At 41.5% G+C, this 21,874-nt stretch overlaps 1 protein-coding gene across 4 annotated transcripts in view; it reads right to left on the bottom strand.

Annotated features, from left to right (window-relative positions):
* Positions 1 to 21,874, bottom strand: part of LOC116986719 (suppressor of tumorigenicity 7 protein homolog) — a 139,998-nt gene that overhangs the window by 4,398 nt on the left and 113,726 nt on the right. For 3 of the 4 annotated variants that reach the window (XM_033042316.1, XM_033042319.1, XM_033042320.1), the window contains 2 exons: positions 15,223 to 15,315; positions 6,452 to 6,591 (listed from right to left, as the gene is read on the bottom strand). In XM_033042316.1, the coding sequence (XP_032898207.1) occupies positions 6,452 to 6,591; positions 15,223 to 15,315 (233 nt within the window). The remainder of the gene's footprint in view (positions 1 to 6,451; positions 6,592 to 15,222; positions 15,316 to 21,874) is intronic. The other variant, XM_033042318.1, reaches the window with a different exon arrangement.

Below are 21,874 nucleotides of genomic sequence, written 5' to 3'. Positions count from 1 at the left end.
CTTGTTGCACATCTACATAATGGAATTCAAGGTCCATCAGAACATTTTGGAAGTGATCAACATTCAATAGAATCTCAGCACAGAGGAGGCAGTTTCTATCTGTACTGGGTTTTTTGAAAGTATCCAACTAATTTCTATCTTTCCCTACAGTGTGCCAATTCTTCCATTGTGTGCAAATATCTAATTTGACTTTGAATTTGCTTTCCTCACTCTTTCGGATTGTTAAAGATAGATTTTAATAATACACTCCAAAAAAGTTACTCATCTCATATCGTCTGAAATCTCAGGGCTCTTGTATCAAAACATTTTTCCAGTGTTAATTATATCTCCACAAAATATACTCTGCAAACTCTGCACCCTCAAGCCTGGATTCTTCACTTTCTCCTTGTAGCTTAAGTCTTATTATCCTTGCATCACGCGACTAAATCCTCTCGAATGCAGTCTCACCAAGACCTTCACAGCCTTCCTAAAATGCACCAGACAATACTATGCAGCTGGCATATGACCACTAATCAACCTACTCTCCTCTCAAACATTCAGGAGCTGCCACAGCATCCATGGTCAACATAGAGTAAATAAAATGCTGTTGACATTCATTTCTATAGGAGACCTGCTGTAAGAGTTTTGCTTCAACTTAGAACAGCGCAAGGATTTGAAAAAAAACTTTGCGGTGCAGTCTTTGATCAGGTCTCACCCAGGACAGTGAATGTGTATTTTGAAAATAAAGGTCTTAAAAAGCCAAAATGGTAAGTATCAGGAGTATATCTAGGCACTTATTGAGTGTCCAAAATTCGGAACCAATGGTATAAGACAGTCAGTATTAAATCTCAAAATAAATCAGGAGAAATCTCTTGAATCAAATTGTGCTTAGAGCATGGAACTTGCCACATCATGGAGTGGATATGCACGTGTCATCAATACGATTAAGGGAAAGGCAGTTAAATGCATGCAGGAATCAAAGAATACAGTGATACGATTAGATGATGCAGTATGTAAAAATGCTTTTGTAGGATATAAATGTGGGCAGAATCCTATGGTGTCATGTGATTACTTTTGCTTTGAGGTGTTAGCAACAACATTTATGAATAGAGAAAAACTACTTTCAAATGATTTTAATGACTTTGAAAGAGTGAATCGTGCTATTTAATTTCACTTATGTGTGCCAATTGCAAAGCATGCTTCAGGAGTACAGTAGCTTGCTGCTCTGATTATCTTGAATGAATTCATTTACTCTGAATCTAATCAGTTCTAAAGTTCATTTAAGTTAGTTACTAAAAGTTAGGTTAAAATGGGAGCTCTGAACTGTTCACAAATTAAGTTCACAAACTGTTCACAAATTTGTAAATAAAACACCAGCAAAAATCAAGGTTTTCTGTGGAATGGCTAAAGATAGCACTTTGATGCCTGGGTGTTTATGCAACACATCTAAATCTCATCCTAAAAGAATTGCTGTTCTAAGAGTTGGCAACTTTAATTTACATACTACCATTAACATGTTAAATAACCCAAAGCATTGCACAAAAGCATTATCAGTTGGTACTAGGCTACGCTACACAAGGAAATATTAAAGTTGATGACAAAAAGTCTGCTAACTGTTGCCGACTACATCAAAAGTAGAAAGAGGATCAGTGAGCTTTAAGGAGGGAATTCCAGAACATGGGGCCTTAGCTGCTGAAGCCACAGCTTCCTATGAGTATTTAAAATCAATGATGCCTAAGAGGCTAGAGTTGAAGAACAAAGATATTTCAGAAGGTGGCAATGGGTACCAGAACTAGGGAGGCATAGCCTTGGAGGGATCTGGAATACCAGAAGAGAATTTTAAAACTAAGACATTGCTTGAGAGGGGGGTGGGGGGGGTAAATGTGGATTAACAATAAGAGGTCAGGTCAGGGGGAGTTCCCCTGCCACGGGTGCCATGTAATCCCATGCTACCTGCTCCATGGTCGGATAGTCGACGACTAAACCGTCTCCCCCCACCTGGTTTGCCAGGTGAGGAGGGGGCTGTGGATCCCCAGCAGGACCAAAAACAAGACCTGTCAAAGGGCGGATACAATACAATACAATACAATTCAATTTATTGTCATTTGGACCCCTTGAGGTCCAAACGAAATGCCGTTTCTGCAGCCATACATTACAAACAAATAGACCCAAGACACAACATAATTTACATAAACATCCATCACATTGCTGTGATGGAAGGCCAAAAAAACTTCTCTCTCCACTGCACTTTCCCCCCCGATGTCAGAGTCAAAGTCAAAGCCCCCGGCGGGCGATGGCGAATTGTCCCGCAGCCATTAAAGCCACGTCGGGTGATGCAAGGTCGCACACCGGGTCTTGGTGTTAGAGCCCCCGGCGTGCGCTCGCAGAGTTCCGCCGCCATTCCAAGCCGCGCGGGGCCGTGCTGTAAGGCCCCGCTCCAGGAGCTCTTCAACCCCGCAACTCGGGCGGGAGAAGTCGCCGCTGCAGAAGCCCCGAAAAGCGGTCTCCCTCCAGGGACCCGCGGGCTCCCGGTGTTACCGTCCGCCAAACCCGCAGTTGCAGCCACCGAATCTCCGGGGGTCGGGTCGCAGCAGCGTCCACCACAGCTCCACCCGCTCTGGACTCGGCCAGCTCCGCGACGGTGAGGTGAGTAGTCGGCACCACAGCACCCGGTCTTCCTGTTGGAGGCCGCTCCTCGTTGCAGCCCCAACGACAACGGAGACCCGACAAAGAAAAGGTCGGATCTCCCGTGCAGGGAGAGATTTAAAAGTTACCCCCTCCCCCCCACACCCATACCCCAACAAAAAATAACAAAAACTACATAAAAACATAGACATAAAATAATAAAAACGCAGACGGACTGCAGAGGCCGCTGCTGACGAGAGTCGCGCCGCCTATCATAGTGAGCCAACGGCCATCCACACTTCAGTAGAAGTTGCGGTCACTGTCGTACACAGCATTGTAAGCACCGTGCCTGTTGATGTTTTCAACGATGATGATGATTAACAGTGTGTGAAAAAGTGTTGGTGTATTTAGATAAAGGCAGCATTTCAGATCTATGAAGAGTGACCGATAGGTACACAGCCAGGAAAGCATTTAGCAGTAACAAACTAATGGATGAAAATATCAAGAGGTGACCAGGCTTTGTTGAAAGAATGACTCTTTGACATGTGTCCTGAACTTCACCCTCATTGTGGATGCAATGCTCCAGCTGAGTTCTCTGAATTGCAGAAGATAGATGTCCAGTCTGTAATGCCTGTGCCAACCTTTTGTTGCAGCTATCCAATTCGTTCTGTTTCAATTATGTGTTGACACCTGAAATATTTCACCCTTGAAGACTGTAAATAGACTAGAGGATTGCTAGAAAAAAATTCAATTCAGTAGAGACGGGACTAATACAAACTAAACAATTTAATTCACAGCACTTGTGGGATTCATATCTAAAATAAACAGATGGCCTTACTTAAACCTGCTCACATTTTCATATACTAACTTACCAGCTCTATCACAGTTGTTTCATCTATAGCAACCCCAGAAATATGTACTTGTATTTTGTAAAACCTAATTGTTAATGATACAGAGCAAAGAAGGCCATTGTTTCCCCATTAATCACAGAAGCCTTGACCTAAGCTGTGCAGAGACAAACCAATTACTTTATGCTGCCTTATGTGTTGCAATGTTATTCCGCAAAACCATGCTTGCAAAAAGCAAGGGGAGTTAACATGGATCTGCTTCTTGCTTCTGAGACTGCTCTGGTTAGTTTCACACCGCTAACTAGTGGAGTCAGCACATTCTAGAAGCTTTTCTTCCTCGTCACTCACCCTCCCACCCCCTCCAGATTGCAGGACTTAGCTATTATCCACCATTGCCACCCCGCTCAATACTCCTTGTGAAGACAGAAGATTTATTAGAAAAGTAGCAGCAGCCACACATGCATTGACCCTGTTTTATTTCACACTGTGATGCACATTACAACATGCACTGAACATTGCCAAAATATTGATTGCTTCATCCCCGCTAAGTGTAAACTCAATGGTACCTTCTTGCTATTTAATGCAGTGAGATGTTGGCCACTGCTTGTGTAGTATAGTTTAGCTTTGTTTTAATTCAGAGAGTAATGTCTTAATTGATTTTTTTCTTTGCTAACAGCCCACACCTAGTGCCCAAACAGCCCCTACCCTAAGTTGCAGCCCGTGCCTCCAGTCATTTATTCTTAAGCACGTATACACTTCATGATTGTCTTAAATAGGGCAATGGCCGATGCCCAGCAATTCAAAACTACTAACCCCAGCTCACCACAAGGGGCAAAGCACGAGAGACACAGATAATCCCAGCTCACCACAAGGGGCAAAGCACGAGAGACACAGATAATCCCAGCTCACCACAAGGGGCAAAGCACGAGAGACACAGATAAGTCATCTCACAATCATCAGATCGAAGTTTTGCAATCTTGTTACATCCAGACGTGAATGGTGGGAGACAATTAAACAACTAATTGTTGGAGGCTCCAAGAATATTCCCGTCCTCAAGATGCCATGCAACAGCTAGAACATACGTAGCAAGGAACTGCAAATGCTGAATTAAACTGAAGATAAAACATAAAAAGCTGGAGTAACTCAGCAGGTCAGTGGGTTAGCTTACAACCCAGTGGTATGAATATTGATTTCTTTAACTTCAAGGAAACCCTTGAATCACCTCTCTCTCCATCACCCACACAAGCCATTGTACTAGTTTCAATGTTGTCTTGTTTGAGTCTCAGTGTCTGTAACTCATTTTCACCTGGCCCACAGCCAACAATGGCCTGTTTCTTTTATCATTGTTACTTTTTTGCATATCTTTTCATTCATTTGTTCTATATCTCTCTACATCACCGTTTATAACTCTCATTTCCTTTCCCCCTGACTCTCAAGAAGGTTCTCGACCCAAAATGTCACCTATTGCTTTTCTGCAGAGATGCTGTCTGACCCGCTGAGTTACTCCAGCACTTTGTGTTTATCGGCTTGGACATGCTCCGTTTCAAAAAGATCACGTCATCTAATTCACCTGTAGTTTCTAGCCTTTCTCTTCCATTTTCTAATCAAAATCCATCAATCCGAATTAATATACTCAACACAGGAGCATCAAGAGTCATCGGAGGCAGAGAAATCCAAAACTCTGAATGTAGGATCTTCTTTCTATTTCAGCACCAAATATCCAACCATTCAAGTTGAGATAATAACCCATAGGTTCTGGACTCTATACACATTGCGTGTTGCTTCTCCATACTCATTTTGACAAAGAAAGAAATTCTATAAAACCATGGAATAATCCAGTAACAAAATTAATCAACAAGCAATTCAGTGTGTTGATGATCCTGGAAAGTGTCTACAATACATTAAATATAGCAATGGTACTTTGGGGATGGAAACTGAAAAATCTACATTTGGAAATAATTTTCAATCTAAGAATACTGATATAATTTGCAAAATAACAGTATTTCAAGGTATGAAGTCAAAACAAACATGGAATTAAGTTCAATTTTGATGAATGGCCGGGCCAACTTCAGGAGTTGAATAGCCTCTTCTTATTCAAGGATCCCAAAAGTCAAATCTAAAGGGCCTGTCCCACTTACGTGTCCTTGGCACGCAAATTACGCGACCTCATGATCGCGTTGAGACGCACGGGCATCGTATGGCTGCGCGGGGCCGGTCCCACTTAGAAGCGCAGAGGGGTATGTATTTGTGCGCGACATCGCGCGGGGCTCCGAAATTTTTGTAGCGAACAAAATCTTCGCGCGCCAACGGCCTGTCGCGTAACTGACAGCCAAAGTGGGACAGGGCCAAGACCCTGGCGCGACGCAACGTCTCACCTTCAGCAGAAGCAGGCAAACGATTGCCGAGCTCAGCCTGGGGCTCACGGATGTTGCGGTCCGGATCCGCCCCCACTTCTACTCCCAGTGCAGGACCAAGAAAATTGAAGATGGACACAAAATGCTGGAGTAACTCAGCGGGACCGGCAGCATCTCTGGAGAGAAGGAATGGGTGATGTTTCGGGTCAAGACCCTTCTTTTCAGACTGAAGAAGAGTCTCGACCCGAAACATCATCCATTGCTTCTCTCCAGAGATGCTGCCGGTCCCGCTGAGTTACTCCAGCTTTGTGTCCATCTTCAAATGACGTCACGCGCTCCAGACGGCTGTGCGTACACATGAAATCGTGCGCGACCTTCACGGGACCGTCGCGGCTCAACGCGACCACGAGGTTGCGTAATTTGCATGCCAAGGACATGTAAGTGGGACAGGCCCTTTACCTTCACTTTTCCCTTTTAGATACAGGTCGACCTCCTGTTTGTTAAGTGACTCAAATTTTGAATATAATTGTTAATATTTCAGTTGCCTATTTTCCACGTTTTACGTTATGTTGGTTAGAAAATAGGGGATGTTCACAAGCAAGATATCCAATATCAGTAGCTGGAAATTCAGCTAGCAGTACTTACAGCTTTAGCAAAGACCCCCATAAGTTCTGGAAACTGGTGTGTGAGAAGTGCCAACATTGCGGTGAATGAACACAGCCCTGCTGTGAACAGGATGAAGAATGGCAGCTCCTTCTTCGGATATACTGAAACTTCATGGAAAGCTGGAAAAGCAGAAACAAAAAAAAGTCATTTATTTAAAAAAAGCATTTTAACTGTTTTTGAGTAACAAATTCTCTTAGAAAAAAAGATGAGGTTGAGTAACATTGACAAGGCTTCAGTTACTGCCCATTTCTAATTGCTCTAAGAGAAGACTAGGATGGGCCCTCTCCATTAGCTAACGTAATCCTTGTGCTGATTATGAGATGGTCTAACCCATAAGCAATCAATAAATATTTTTTAATTATTTCAACTAACAACTACTGCTTTTTGTGGGGGAGTGAGCCATATTTCCATCTACCTGTGCCTGGAGCATGTTTCTTCAATGACCTACTTCTGATTTTAGGTAGACAAAAATGCTAGAGAAACTCAGCGGGTGAGGCAGCAACTATGGAGCAAAGGAAATAAGCGACGTTTCGGGTAGAGACCCTTCTTCAGACTGATGTGGGGGTGGGGGCGGGAAGAAGAAAGGAAGAGGCGGAGACAGTGGGCTGTGGGAGAGCTGGGAACGGGAGGGGAAATCTTGGGCCTCCTCCATGGCCAGAGTGAGCCCACCGTAAATTGGAGGAGTAGCACCTCATATGTCGCTTGGGTAGTTTACACCCCAGCAGTATGGACATTGACTTCTCCAATTTCAGGTAGTCCCTGCTTTCTCCTTCTTTCCCCTCCCCTTCCCAGCTCTCACGCAGCCCATTGTCTCCGCCTCTTCCTTTCTTCTTCCCCCCCGCTCCCCCCTCGTCAGTCTGAAGCAGGATCTTGACCCGAAACGTCGCCTATTTCCATCGCTCCATAGATGCTTCCTTACTCGTTGAGTTTCTCCAGCATTTTTGTCTACCTTCGATTTTCCAGCATCTGTAGTTCCTTCTTAAATACTTCTGATTTTATGTCATTTTGCCTTGGAAAAACTGTTACCCTAGAAATTCCTTGCAAAATCTTAAAATAAAACCTCAGTCAAACAATCTGTTAATCTTTTACAGGCTATTATTGTGCAATTTCTGGTCATAACCTAAGCCTTGGATCACTGATATGCTGTAAATCTGCAGTGCCCTTTCTCATGGCCAATTTATCTTCTATAGAACTGCGCACAATATTCCAGTTTAATATTCACTATGCACAATATTCCACTCAACAATGTGGTAACAAAACTTCCTCCACTTTATTTTCTCGTCTTCTAGATATAGAGGCTAACATTCGACTACCATTTTAGTTCAGTTTGAGTTTAGGGACACAGCATGGAAACAGACTCTACAGCCCACCGAGTCCACATTAATCATCCATCACACATTCACACCAGTACTATGATATCCCACTTTCTTCTCCACTCCCTTTGGCCAATTACCCTACAAACCCACACATCTTTGGGATGTGGGAGGAAACCAGAGCATTCAGAGCAAGGCCACATGGTCACAGGGAGAATGTGCGGTCTCCATACACAGCACCCAAGGTGAGGATCAAACACGGGCCACCAGCACAGTGAGGCAGTAGCAATACAAGCTGCACCACTGTGCAAGATAATTAAAAAAGAGAGTAGACTAGATTATTCATTAGCCACTTGCAAAGTAATGATTTAGGAAGACATTGAGTCTGGTGAAGGTAGTCTTACTTATTTCCAGTTTCTTCTGATAAGAGACTGGGAAGAAGTCCTCCTGGCTCCATAATTCACAAATGGGACACTAATTCAAAAATATGTGCAGCACAGTGGTGCAGCAGGTAGAGCTGCTGCCTCACAGTGCCAGAGACCCAGGTTCAATCCTGACTACGGATGCTGTCTGTGTGGAGTTTGTATGTTTTCCCTGTGACTCCGTGGGTTTTCTCCAGTGCTCCAGTTTCCTCCCACATCCCAAAGACGTGCAGGTTGTAGGTTAATTGGCTTCTATAAATTGCCCTTAGTGTGTAGGACATTGAACTAGTGTACAGGTGATGGTCAGCATAGACCCAGCGGGCCGAAGGGCCTGTTTCCATCATGTATCTCTAAACAAAACATTATTCTGGTCTAAATTGTTCATCGCAAATGCACTTTTCTGAATTGCAATGGTATTTACACAAACACATTGATTAGTTTTGTAAAAGTTAGGTCATCAAAACAGATAAACAATGCCTATTGCAGAATTTAAAAAAAACCTTAATTGCCAGAACTGCCTCACAATGTTGCACTCTGACTTCTCAGGTATCGGATTCAGCACAACTTTAATAAAGGTAAAGAATAGAGTTCCTCTCTATTCGTTGCTATGATTTAAAAAATAAAATCTAAATCAAAACCCTACTGTGCAGCAGGCCATAGTGTTAACATTCTTGGCATAAGCCATTTTCAATGCAAATACAAAAAGATTCCTGGTGTAGCTGTAGTCACGTTCTGGTCTGCATTGCTACCTTATCATAATCAGAATCTCCCTGCAGATTGTTGTGGTGGAAGCACAAACAAACAGGAACAAATTGTTTCCATTCCTTTACCCTCTGTTCTAAACAATAAGTCACACACACCTGAAATGCTGATCTAGACCTTATCTTCCGGATGTTAATGAACTGATTATTTATGTCCAATACCATTAGATTTCTTTCTGGCTCCTTAATTTTCTTTCAATGCAATAAAGGTACCATCTCATAATCTCAAATAAAATTAGAAGTTACCCTTAAAACATTTTTCTTTTCCATTTCTGGCCCAGATATTTCCAGAGAGGCTGATAAAAACCCATCACATTGACGTGACACCATCTTAAAGCGTGTAGTTAATAGTGGGGGACAATTTTAATTTTAAAGGGGGGCTGGAAGAAGAAAGGAAGAGGCGAAGACAGTGGGCTGTGGGAGTGCTGGGAGGGGGGAGGGGAAGGAGGGAGAAAGCAAGGACTACCTGAAATTGGAGGTCAATGTTCATACTGCTGGGGTGTAAACTGCCCAAGCGAAATATGAGGTCCTGCTCCTCGTTAAGTAGGTGTGGCTAGTCTGCGTAGGGTCTAAATGGGGAAGGATTTTGGAAATGAAGATTGGAATTGAGGGGACAGAGGGAAGGTAGAGCTTGCCAAGGTTGCTGATGGTTTTCTGTGCGCTGGAGAATTGGCCTGGTCATTCACAGCTACAATTAAAAAATGGATAACTAAAATATTAAAAATAGAAATCTACATTGAAATTTTGCCCCCCATCCCCAATCCCGCCATATCATGGTATGCTTCCCATCTTTATTTTTTGAGCCGCTTTCCTCTCACTGGCTTTTTTCATCTATTATTTCTTGATACTCTTTCAGGGCCAAGCAAAACAGTGAGCAACAAAGTGGTTGTCAAGATTCTCAGTTGAAGTAGTCCTAACATGCTTATTTTCTCAACAAAAATGTTCATATGGCAATAAGGAATAGGAGTAGAATTAGGCCATTCGGCCCATCAAGTCTACTCCGCTCTTCAAAATGATAAACTCTTCAAAACTACAGTCATCTAAGACTACTTAATTTTCAGACAATTATCTAATAGATGTGCAAGTCCAAGTATCTATGCAGAGAAGAGCATAAACCAAAGCTGACATGAATTAAACTATTTTGTGCTTCCTACATTATCAAACTTCCTGAGTACTTCATCAGCAGTAAAGCCTTTGGGATATTGATGTGCTATATAAATGCAGGTTATTTCTCTTATGGTTCAAGGTCTGGCAGGTTAATAATTGACCACAATGATCAATGTTGTAGCTGAATGCAAAAATGCTGAGACCCCCCTCAACACCATCCATATACATCCTTAAGTACCAATCCAGGAAGGCACAGAGAGATTATTAGAAGATAAAATGTCCATTGAAGTTTAAATAGAGTTATTTCGGGATGATATAGAATGGGAAGAAGAAATAAAAATAGTAATGTTTATTGAAGTAACAGAGTGGAGGCTTGGAATTGAGATGTAGTATTTTTACTACCGTTGCAAATGTAGTAAAAGTGTAGTAAATTGCTACCGTTGCAAAAAGAGGCTCTTGATTTTTAGAAAGGTAAAGAAAGCAGAGATGAGATGCTTTGGTTATTCGGTTAGATCAGACAAACTGGGCCACCATTCCTCATAGCAGAAAATAAATGAAGAGCTGATCAAATGTAAGTTTCCAAAATGATGGGGGTGTTTACAAGTTAAATCAGACTTTTTTTTTAATTAACTCCCCATGCTTGTGAGCAGCCATAAGGCAGTACAGTTGTTTTTAAATGTACATTCTATTTCGGACAGAGTCCTTGACCTGAGACAATCCTGAAGTAGAAAAGGAAAATTAGTTTTGAAAATGCTTAAACAGGAATGGGGGGGGGGGATAAAATGTGGTTTCATACAGCTGGCACAGGAGGAAGAGTGCGTCCTCATTCAGTGCTCGCCGATTTGATAAGTCATGGAGCATCGTGAGCTGTTTTGAAAGGCATTAAACGGGAAAGGATAACATGCAACATTTTTACACATCTGCCCAAATGAAAAACACACCTAGAATACTGACCTACAATTTCATTTTCAGTGTTTAAAAGGGCTAATAATAAAACAAATATCAATGGTAAAACTAACAACATTACATTCCCAATTACAAATTTGTCTGCAGCTGTTATTTTGTGAGTCGTGGTATTTTAGAAGAAACGGGGGCAGTGGTATAAGATGCCATGATTTTCTTTTCAGGAACTAATGTCTTCCTTCAGCGATCATGGTTATAGTGAAGGCAAGTCATGAAGATGTATTTAAGAGTAAACAATAAAAGAGGGGAAAGAAAAGAATGTGCTGAGATTGTGAGATGGAATCAATTGGGAGGAAGAATTTTTGGGACAATGACCAGTTGAGTCAAATAGCTACTTTCTGTGCATTCAACATAAGCTGATGAGAGTGCATTTGGCTGATTGGAAGTAGTTCATGGGCGCTGTTAATTGAATTGTAAAGTATTGGTGCTGCGTTTTCTTTCCCCATTCTGGTTCAACAACCAGATTCCAAAAATATTCCTTCTAAGCAAAGAGATCATCTTCTTAATCAACTGACGATGTGACCCAATGTCTCAAGTAGGAAATTACTTTCTGTCATTCCATCATCTGTTCAGAAATGGGAAATACATCCCTCTTGAAATGTTTTGGTAAACGGCTATGAAGTTCATACTCAGTCACTCAAAAAGCACCATTACACAGGCAAGCACATGCACACACAAGCACACTCACACGCACATCCCTTCAGCCGTAATATCCAACCCCTTGAAAACTGAAGCTATAGCAAGTACAGTGCTTGCTTAATACAGAAAGCACTGATCTCCTCCAGCATGTACCTGTGCCCTGAAGCATTTCCTTTACAAACTGAAGCCGGGCACCAAGTTCCCAGACTGATAAGGCACAGCTTTTAAGCTTCATAATCATGCATTAAGCCTTTAAAATAACTTAACAAGCCTTTAAAATTACAAAACGGGCACCTGAATTTGCCTTTACTCATTTAGTGATTAAAATGTTCACTGAGCATTATTTTACATTTATTTACTTAACAGTAAACTCAAAAACCCTTTTTACTGCTGCAGTATGCCAAGAATTTTCGATGGGAATTGTCTCAACATTTTTTTTACTTAATCACTGAAGAAAAATTAAAAACTAAACCTGCTAATGTGATTGTGGGAACTTAATTTTTCAGTCATTTTCTTCAGAACCTGATAAATAACTTAAAACAATTTAAAATTTCTACAGCCCGTGTCCTTTCATGCAGTTCATCCCAGAGCTATACAGAGCATGAGATGGGTGGACAAAATGTCGAGAGAGGGGAAAGTGAAGGTGAGTACACAAAAGGAAGGCTAAATAGAAAGCAGGAAGGGAGGTAGAAAAGTGGAGAAAATCAGCGATGGGCTTGGGGCCATAATGTTTAAAGATGTGCCGGTGGTACAGTGGATTTGATGAATGCAGGCACACTTCTTAGATGCACAAAATGGATGCTGGAACAAAGGGATCGAAAGATATATGTACAATTTGTTTTAAGTGGCTGCCTAGGTTGAGAAAGTAATTATAAAAGCATGTAGGATCAAGATTTCACACATAAAGTATGGTGGTGTATATGAACTTTCAAAAGATAGTCATAAAATCATAGCCATACAATGTGGAAACAGGCCCTTTGGCCCAACCTGCCCACACCGACCAACAAGTCCCATCTATACTAGTCCCACCTGCCTGCGTTTGGCCCATGGCCCTCTAAACCTGTCCTACCCATGTACCTGTCTAAATGTTTCTTAAACGTTGCAATAGTACAAGCCTCAACTCCCTTTGTGTGAAACCTCTATTCATTTTTCCCCTCCTCACCTTAAACCTATGTCCTCTACTTCTTGATTCCCCTACTGTGGGCAAGAGACTGTGCGGCTACCCGATCTATTCCTCCCAAGATTTTGTACACCTCTATAAGATCACCCCTCATCCTCCTGTGCTCCAAGGAATACAGTCGTAGCCTGCTCAACTTGTCCTTATAGTTCAGGTCCTTGAGTCCTGGCAACATCCTGGTAAATATTCTCTACATCCTTTCCAGCTTAACAACATCTTTCCTATGGCATGGTGCCCAGAACTAAACACACCAGTTGATCAGTTATAAATGCGGCCTCATCAACGTCTTGTATAACTGCAACATGACCTCCCAATACACTGATGAAGGCCAATGTGCCAAAAGCCTTTTTGACCATCCTATCTACCTGAAATCCACTTTCAGCATACTATGTATCTGCATTCGTAGATCCCATTGCTCCACAATATCCCCCAAGTCCTGCCCACGTTAGCCTTCCCAAAATGCAACCTCACATTTCTCTGTATTAAATTTTATTATTATTTTATTATTAAAGCTTTATTTCAGACACAGGTCCATATAACACATCAAACAGTACAAAGATATTAAAATCCATCAACCATTCCACAGTCCACCTGCTCAACCAACCAAAATCCTGCAACAATTTTTGACATCCATCTTCACTATCTACACTAACACTCATTTTTGTGTCATCCGCAAACTTGCTTATTGACATAGATGACAAACAGCAATAGGCCCAATAGCAAACTCTGAGGCATACCACCAGTCACAAGCCTCCAGTCTAAAAAGCAACCTTCCACCATCACCCTCCGCTTTCCTCCATGAAGCCAATTTTCTATCCATTCAGCCATCTTTCCTTGGATGTGAAAATGGGATGACAATGGCATCTAACCTTCCAGAGCAGCCTCCCATGTGTAACCTTGTTGAATGCCTTGCTGAAATCCATATATACATTAACAGTTCTGCCTTCATCAATCTTTTTGGTCAAATCATCAGAAAAATGTTTGATAAAGCAGTACAATAAGCCTGTGATTAAGGTTGAAGTAAATGGAATAAAACTGAATGGAGAGTTGTTCCCAAGGAATAAAAGGGATTATAGGTGCATGGATTAAATGTGGCTCAGTAACAGTAGATGGAACATAAAATGAAAGGTTTTTGCTTAGTTTAGTTTAGAGATACAGTATGAAACAGACCCCTTGGCAAACCAAGTCTATGGCGGCCATCAACACTAGTTGTATGTCATCCCACTTTCGCATCCAATCCCTACATATCAGGAACTATTTTACAGAGGCCAATTAACCTACAGATCCACACAACTTTGCGATGGGGGAGAACGTGCAAACTCCACACAGACAGCACCTGAGATCAGGATCAAACCCAGGTCCCATGGCCCTGTGAGGCAACAGTTCTACTGGCAACGCCACTGCTTGGACAGTCGGGGCTGATAATGGGACCTTTGTTTTTCATCATCGATGTTAATGACTTGGGTTTGAGTACACAGGAGAAAAGTTGCAAGACTGAAGATGACATAACACTTGGAGATGTAGACTTAATGGGAAAACAGAGTCAAATGGGCTGATAGGTGACTCGTGAAATTTAATGTTGAGAAGTCTGAAGTGTTACATTTTAGTAGGGAGGATGGGAAGACACAATATATTCTGACGTGCAAAATTCTGAATGGGTTACAAGAACAGGGAACAAACTGGGCAAATAACTTGATCAACATATCTTTTTTGGTTCATAAATAATGGATTCTGGAAATCTAAAATAAAAAATAAAAAATTGCTGGAAATTTTCGGCCTGCCAGGCAGCATCTGTGGAGTGAGTAATTTTAGGTCATCAACCCAAAACATTAACAATTTTTCTCTTCACTGATGCTAGTTTTATTTCAAACATACTGTGCTTATTTGTTTGTTGTGTTGATTGAGGATTAAATGTTGTTCAAGATAGTGGGAATTCCCATGCCTTTTACAACATGCAGTCTCATTGTCTTTCGTTCACTGATAAACCAAACAGATACAATTCAATATTATCCAAAAGAAGACACATCCAACATAGGACACCCTCAAAACTACACGGAACATATTCGAAGACGGGGGAAAAGAACGATTAAGTATTTTCACAAGTGGGGACTAAAGGTTGTAGGAGTCCAAGTAAAAGACAGTTTGCAGAGAATAGAAGCAATGAAAGGGAGAAAAGAATGAGATCGGAATTAATCAGGTCGGCAGCTACAGGTTAGGAATGGCACAGGTAGAGAAAGAACATGGTAGCATTTTATTACTTTATTAAAACATAACTTTTCTGAAAAACTTTATTCAAGATTCCACTAAATTATAGAAAAAACGCAAAAAATCTTCATCAAGGTATAAAAAGTTGAATCATAAAACATACATGGCAATAACTCGCGGTCTGCTGTTTCTGTGCAGCTGGGATATGGATAGAAAAGATGACCTTTCTCCAAGGGATATGGGATCATTCGAAAAGCTGAAAGTAGAACAGTAACATAGATAAGATACACAGTATTCAGTATAATAAACCACAGATATTTCTGCAATGTCACAAGCTCCAGTGTGAATGTTTCTCTTCTTGTGAGATTCTGGGTATTAACAATCAATGAAAAAAGGATCTGGTTTTACACAACTGACCAACAGACAAGGTAAACTTGATGTATGCCACGTGTGTTTATGAATAATTGAACAGACACTGTCTATACAACTTGACGCAATCAAGGAACCAAGCACAATACCAAAGTCAGTTATGCACACTTTAACTTTATCTTTGTTCATGTTATCCTGCAATCTTATCATGAGCAAGAGCTGTGTAGTGTAGAGCTGTAAGATTTATCTAAAACCAAAGTTTATCCAGCCTATAGGAGAATTTCAGCTCGCTTCAAGATTTCAAACATTCCTCTGAATAGCTGACTGAAGATATCACCACAGGAAAACAGTGTAGAATGAAAATCACTGCTTTCAGGCAATGGTCTGGACGGATTGTATCAATCACCATCTCTTCCTCTAGTTAGAGCCACTCTTGGGTACCAATTATATTTTGGAACCCTGTGGATTATATAATGTATGAAGGAAAAGGAGAAGCAGAGGAAGACAGGGTTTGAGTTGGAATGGAGGAAGAGTGCCAGCAATGACGTAGATGGCAGGAAAGGAGCAACGTGAGACACACATACGAAGAAAGACATAAATGACAGTAATAATGGTATCGGTGTCGAGCAATCAAAATTAAAACAAAATTTGTTTAGTTTATGGTCATGCGTACCGAGGTACGGTGAAAAGCTTTTGTTGCATGCCAGTCAGTCTGCGGAAAGTTAATTACATGATTACAATCGAGCCATCCACCGTGCACAGATACATGATAAAGGGAATAGCGTGAATAATGTTAAGTACAGATAAGGCCGGTAAAGTCCGCTTCGAGTCCCGGCAGTTGGAGAATGGACAGATCCGAGAGGAGATTAAGAAGATCATAGTTAAAGTAAGCAACGTCGGAATAGAGATTTAAAAGAGTGGAGCGATTGTAATGCATGATTGCAGATCCACTTCTGTGACAAGCACACAAATAGTCGACTGGGCTGGGCTCCATCTTGGATCCAAATTGGACTTTTGAGTAGGAATGACCAGACCCTACTTTCCAATTTAATCATTCATTGATTGAAAGATACAGCATGGAACCAGGCCCTTCGGCCCAGCGAGACCACACAAACCATAGATTACCATTTGCACTAATTCTATGTTATCCCACTCTTGCATCCACTCCCAACATACTAGGGGTAATTTACAGAAGCCAATTAACCTACAAACCCAAACGTCTTTGGGATGTAGGAGGAAACTGGTGCACCCAGAGGAAACCCAGGCAGTCACTGGGAGAATGTGCAAACTCCACACTGACAGCACCCGAGGTCAGGATCAAATCCTGGTCACTGGCTGTGTGAAGCAGCAGCTCTACCAGCTGTTTAACCAATTAGATACAATCCATTCTTTAATTGCAGCTCACAGATCTGGCTCCAAACGTTCACAAGTAAATCAGGTTAACTAAACGATATGTTGTCAACAAGGTAAGAGTAGACAGAGTTGGAGATAGTATACTGACATGGATTGAAAGCTGATTATTGACAGAAAGAAAGAGTGAGAATAGAAGGATCTTTCCCAAGTTGGCAGACTGTTAACTAGTGGGGTACGGCAGGAACTGATGCTTGTGGCCTTGCTACTCACAATCCCCATTAATAATTCATCTTAGAAGATCAAATGTCATACTTACAAAATTGATGATGTATAAACCAGCTGGTTTGTGGAGAGTTGGGAAGAGGCTGAAAATAGGTTTATGATGATATGGACAAGCTGAATGAGTGGGTAAGAATATGACAGATGCAATGCATGTGGAAAAACATAAAGCGACATACTTTCGTAAACAAAAAGAAAAGTTGAAAATTCATTATAAAATGGTGAAATTGGGTAATCTTGATGTTTAAGAGCACCAAGTGTCCTCGTATACTCGTCACTGAAGAAATATTTTGGTGTATATTATGAGAGGCCAAGGTTGTCTTCCCGCAAGAATGTTCAGCCTTAGTGAGAGTGAACATGGAGTATTTTGTAGTTTTGGTTTACTTTCCTAAAAAAGGATACACCTGTCATAGATGAAGATTAGTGAAGATCCACTAAATTGGCACTTGGGATGAATTGTTTGCTGTGTGAGGTGAGATTGAATAGAAAAGGCTTGCATCCTTTACATTTAGAAAAATGAGAGATGATCTTATTGAAACGTACAAAATGCAGAGAGAATGTCTCCCTGGCTGAGATGTCCACACCAGGATCGCAGTCTAAAATATGGGGTGGGCCATTTAGGACTGAGATGAGGAGAAATGTCTTCACACAAAGGATGGTGAACACTACTCCAGAGGGTTGTGGTGGCTCAGTCCGAGTGCATACAAAATGGAGGTTGATAGATTTCTGGATTTTAAGGGGATAGTGCATGAAAATAGCACCAAGATGAGGGTCATGCTCTTTATGTATGGGGATCAGACGTAAAAAGTCAAATGGCCAACACCTCTCCTGCTGCTCACATTCTTATGTTCTAAGGAACCGAAGGTAAAGGAACAACTCGTACATCACGTGCAGTTCTGTAGATCATCACAACTTGTGGATCACAACAGTAACTGGAGCCTAATTTGTCCTTTCACGTTGCTTTGGCAGTTAGACCCCATACATACACGCTGCCTGGCTGCCTTGGCCTCTCCGACAGGATAGACATAGGGCATTCAACCTCTCAAATTTGTTGCAACATTTAGTAAGATCTTGACTGATTTAGTTAAAACCAAACAATATTTCAATTTATACCACGCCAACCCATGCTAATCCAGAATATATCTACTTCTGCCGTAAACTATTCAACATTCAGCTTCCAACACCCATTGAGGAATAGATTCCAAAATCTCAGAGCACAGAATTTTTTTTGCCTCATCTGTCTTCAATCGAGACTCCCTTAATTTTAAACAGGGATTCCTAGTTTCAGTTTTTCCAGGAGGAAATATACTCACAATATCTACCACTTCAAAATGGCTCTGGATCTTACATTTCAATCAAGTCCCGACTCGCTTCTGTGGTTCAATGGATTGAAGCCTCACCTGTTCAACATATCCTCATAAATCAATGTAAATAGACACAAATGCTGAAGTAACTCAGCAGGACAGGCAGCATCTCTGGAGAGAAGGAATGGGTGACATTTTGGGTCGAGACCCTTCTTCATACTGAGAGTCAGTGGAGAGGGAGACTAAAGATGTGGAAGGGTAAGGTGTGAAAACGACAGATCAAAGAAGATGGTGAAGGAACACAAAAATGCTGGAGAAACTCAGCGGGTGCAGCAGCATCTATGGAGCGAAGGAAATAGGCAACGTTTCAGGCCTAAACCCTTCTTCAGACTGATGGGGGGTGGGGGGAGGCGGGAAGCAGAAAGGAGAAGAAAGAAGATGGTGACCAAGGACATGTAGAATGGTTCATTGTTAGCTGAGGGGATGGGTCTCGACCCGAAGCGTCACGCAATTCTTCTCCCCAGAGATGCTGCCTATCCTGCTGCGTTACTCCAACATTTTTGTGTCTATCTTCGGTGTAAACCAGCATCTGCCGTTTATTCCTACTCATAAATCAATGGGCCTTACTTCTCCACTCCAGTCACTGAACCATGTGTCCCTACTGTCAGATTGCTCTCTCCAGTCTCATTGTTGGGTTATTTCTTCCCCAGTTGCACCAGGTCTCCATTCTCACGATCTCAGTAGCAAAAGTCTACATATTAATGGCCTACTCTGCCAACAGCTATGAGAACAGATGAGAAGGCAAGCTTTTCAAACTGTGTGATCTGATCACCGTGTACTTCCAGAATGTACTGTTTGGAAGGTCGGAGCTCTGAGTCATGTGGGAAGAAGACAGTTGTGAAGGGATTCTGGGCAGGTTCAAGAAATGTGTGCTCTCCTAGAACTCGGGTTCCTACATTTTGGTGTGACTTATGCACGAGATCTGATAGTACATCTCTGTGGAGAACTCAAACTTTCAATAGAATGTTTGCATTTATACTCAAACATCACATTGTTGAGGCATTAACATCTTCAGAAAGCAGGACAAAGCAGCCTTACGACTAATGGTAAATGTTTGCATGTTAATTTTACGAGAGATAACTTGGGACGTTTGTCACATGGAATTGTTATTCCCACTATCTTATGTTACAGGTTCAGTTAAGTAACTAAAATGGAGGAATATTCCAAGACCACCAAACTAAAGAAATATAAAGCTATTAAGTTACGGCCCACTTCAAATAAACATATCAATGTTCGAGCTGAACAGTGGATAAGCTAAGAACGAAAGCAAGACTTCCGTCTGAAGATCATGCCTTGTCCACGAGCACATCGAAAATACTTGGGTGTTATCCTAGACAAGACTCTCATATATTATCTCTGTCTAAATTAAACGACCAAAAATGAAAACAAGGGAAAGCCTGGTCAGTAAACACTGCTGCAGTATATAGCTTTAGCTCATGATTCTGCAGGTGTCACACAAAGAGACGCTAAACGTTGCCAGGTTGGCACTGAAGCACATTCCAACTCAGTGGATTTCAATGCTAGATCACGTTATTCCGCTTGCCATTCACAGTGATCTCAACATCCTTCATGAGATAAACAAAAAGTTATGGGCGACTGTCAATTTCTCTGATCATAAAGATTTTGCAAAATCACCATTAAAATATTTTAATTCCTGGAAAACAGCAGCTAATGAACATGCCTTGGTCATGGATGGAGGTAAATGTGAAAACATCAAAAGCTGGGAACAAATATCTCATGATTGATCCTATTAAGAGATTATTGGCTTCTCCCTCTCCTGAAGACATTGGACAATTCCAAATCGACTTTGTAGAGAATAAAGGTGATGTGGCCATCTGCCCCATAAATAGAAGACAATCCAAAATGCATTGCGGCCATGAGACCCATTTCATGGATCACATCACACATTGAAATTCATTGTAGTCACTCCACTTCTGCACTTGGCATCATAGGATGCCACTGCATGGATTGACTGACTGGACACCCCAATGCAGGCCTTTCATGTCAAATGAACAACAACGACAGGTTTCAGGAGGATCTCACATGCAGGAAGAGAAAGATTTATGAAGTAGATTCCATTACATAGGGTTAGCTGGCTGAAAGGACTGCCCCAAATGAAAAGGTAGGGGGAAAGGAATGTACAGTATATTGGAGTTCAGAGAAGGGATTCGAAAAGGATTACAATCATATATTAAGTTGCAGAGATAGGAAGAACAAAACTACAGAAGATTTTATATGTAATGAAGAGACCTCAGAGGTGCTGGGGACACAGAAGCCACTATAGGTCATAAAATAAAATGAGGTTACTCTCTGATGCTGATTGCTGCTTGACTTGGTGTACTTAAGATAGACGCAAAAAGCTGAAGTAACTCAGCGGGTCAGACAGCATCTCTGGAGAAAATGAATAGGCGACGTTGCGGGTCGAGATCCTTCTTCAGACCTCAGAGACTTCAGTCTGAAGAAGGGTCTCGACCCAAAACGTCACCTATTCCTTTTCTTCAGTGATGCTGTCAGACCCGCTGAGTTACTCCAGCTTTTTGTGTCTATCTTCGGTTTAAACCAGCATCTGCAGTTCCTTCCTACACATCTTGACGGTGTACTTTTTCTGTTAAGGCCTGGTTTACTCTGGTGTTGATTGGATTCATGCAACTCAGTAATGGGAATAAAAAAAGAGGGGTCTCAGATGCAGGAAGAGGAGAAATTTAGGAAGTGGTTACCACACTAGGGGATGTAGTTGGTTAAAAGGACAGTCTGAAAGGTAGATGGGAAAGGGAAGAGGGAAGGCGTAATATAGAGGAGTTACAAGAAAGGATGGAAAAAGGATTGCAGATATGTATAAAGAGTCAAGAATAAAATTCACAATTTTCAAATCACACCCTGTCAACATGTTAACTCATAATATTGTTCAAGATCTATGGACATATTGTCTAGCAGTTTCTCATAGAGGAAAATTATAGATTTAAATTTCCGAAATAGGCTGGGAAGAACATATAACTGCACTTGTCTCAACTGAATAGATACCAATCCCTACTAATTCATGTGCACACAACAAAACTCTAACCAATCCATGCCTCATATAATGCATCTGTTAGCACATGCTAAAAACCTCCCAATAAAACTAATCCATTTGAAATAAATCCTTTGAGTGGGCAGTCATTAGGATTAAGAAGCAAAGGCAATGATATTTACATCCTACAACTAAAGTTCTCCCCAGCCTCCAAGATAATCATCTACTCGCCCATCTAGCTAAAATTACCTTCAATCAAGGTATTGAGGCCCGTGTTTACAGTGCCCTTGGGCTTTGTGTACAGGAAGGAAATAGAAGTGTGTTTATGTGGAGAAGAGTGGATAGGTACTGATGGGATTGCCCGAGTAACAGTGATTTATGATTATTTGTTTACATGAAGGGGGATAAGGTGAATGTTTGGAGAGAGGATATAAAAACAGCTT

The sequence above is a fragment of the Amblyraja radiata genome, chromosome 24, assembly GCF_010909765.2.
Source record: "Amblyraja radiata isolate CabotCenter1 chromosome 24, sAmbRad1.1.pri, whole genome shotgun sequence".
In the NCBI taxonomy this organism is placed as follows: Eukaryota; Metazoa; Chordata; class Chondrichthyes; order Rajiformes; family Rajidae; genus Amblyraja; species Amblyraja radiata.
Note: the sequence above shows the minus strand (reverse complement) of the source record. Positions and strands in the feature narration are given on the sequence as shown.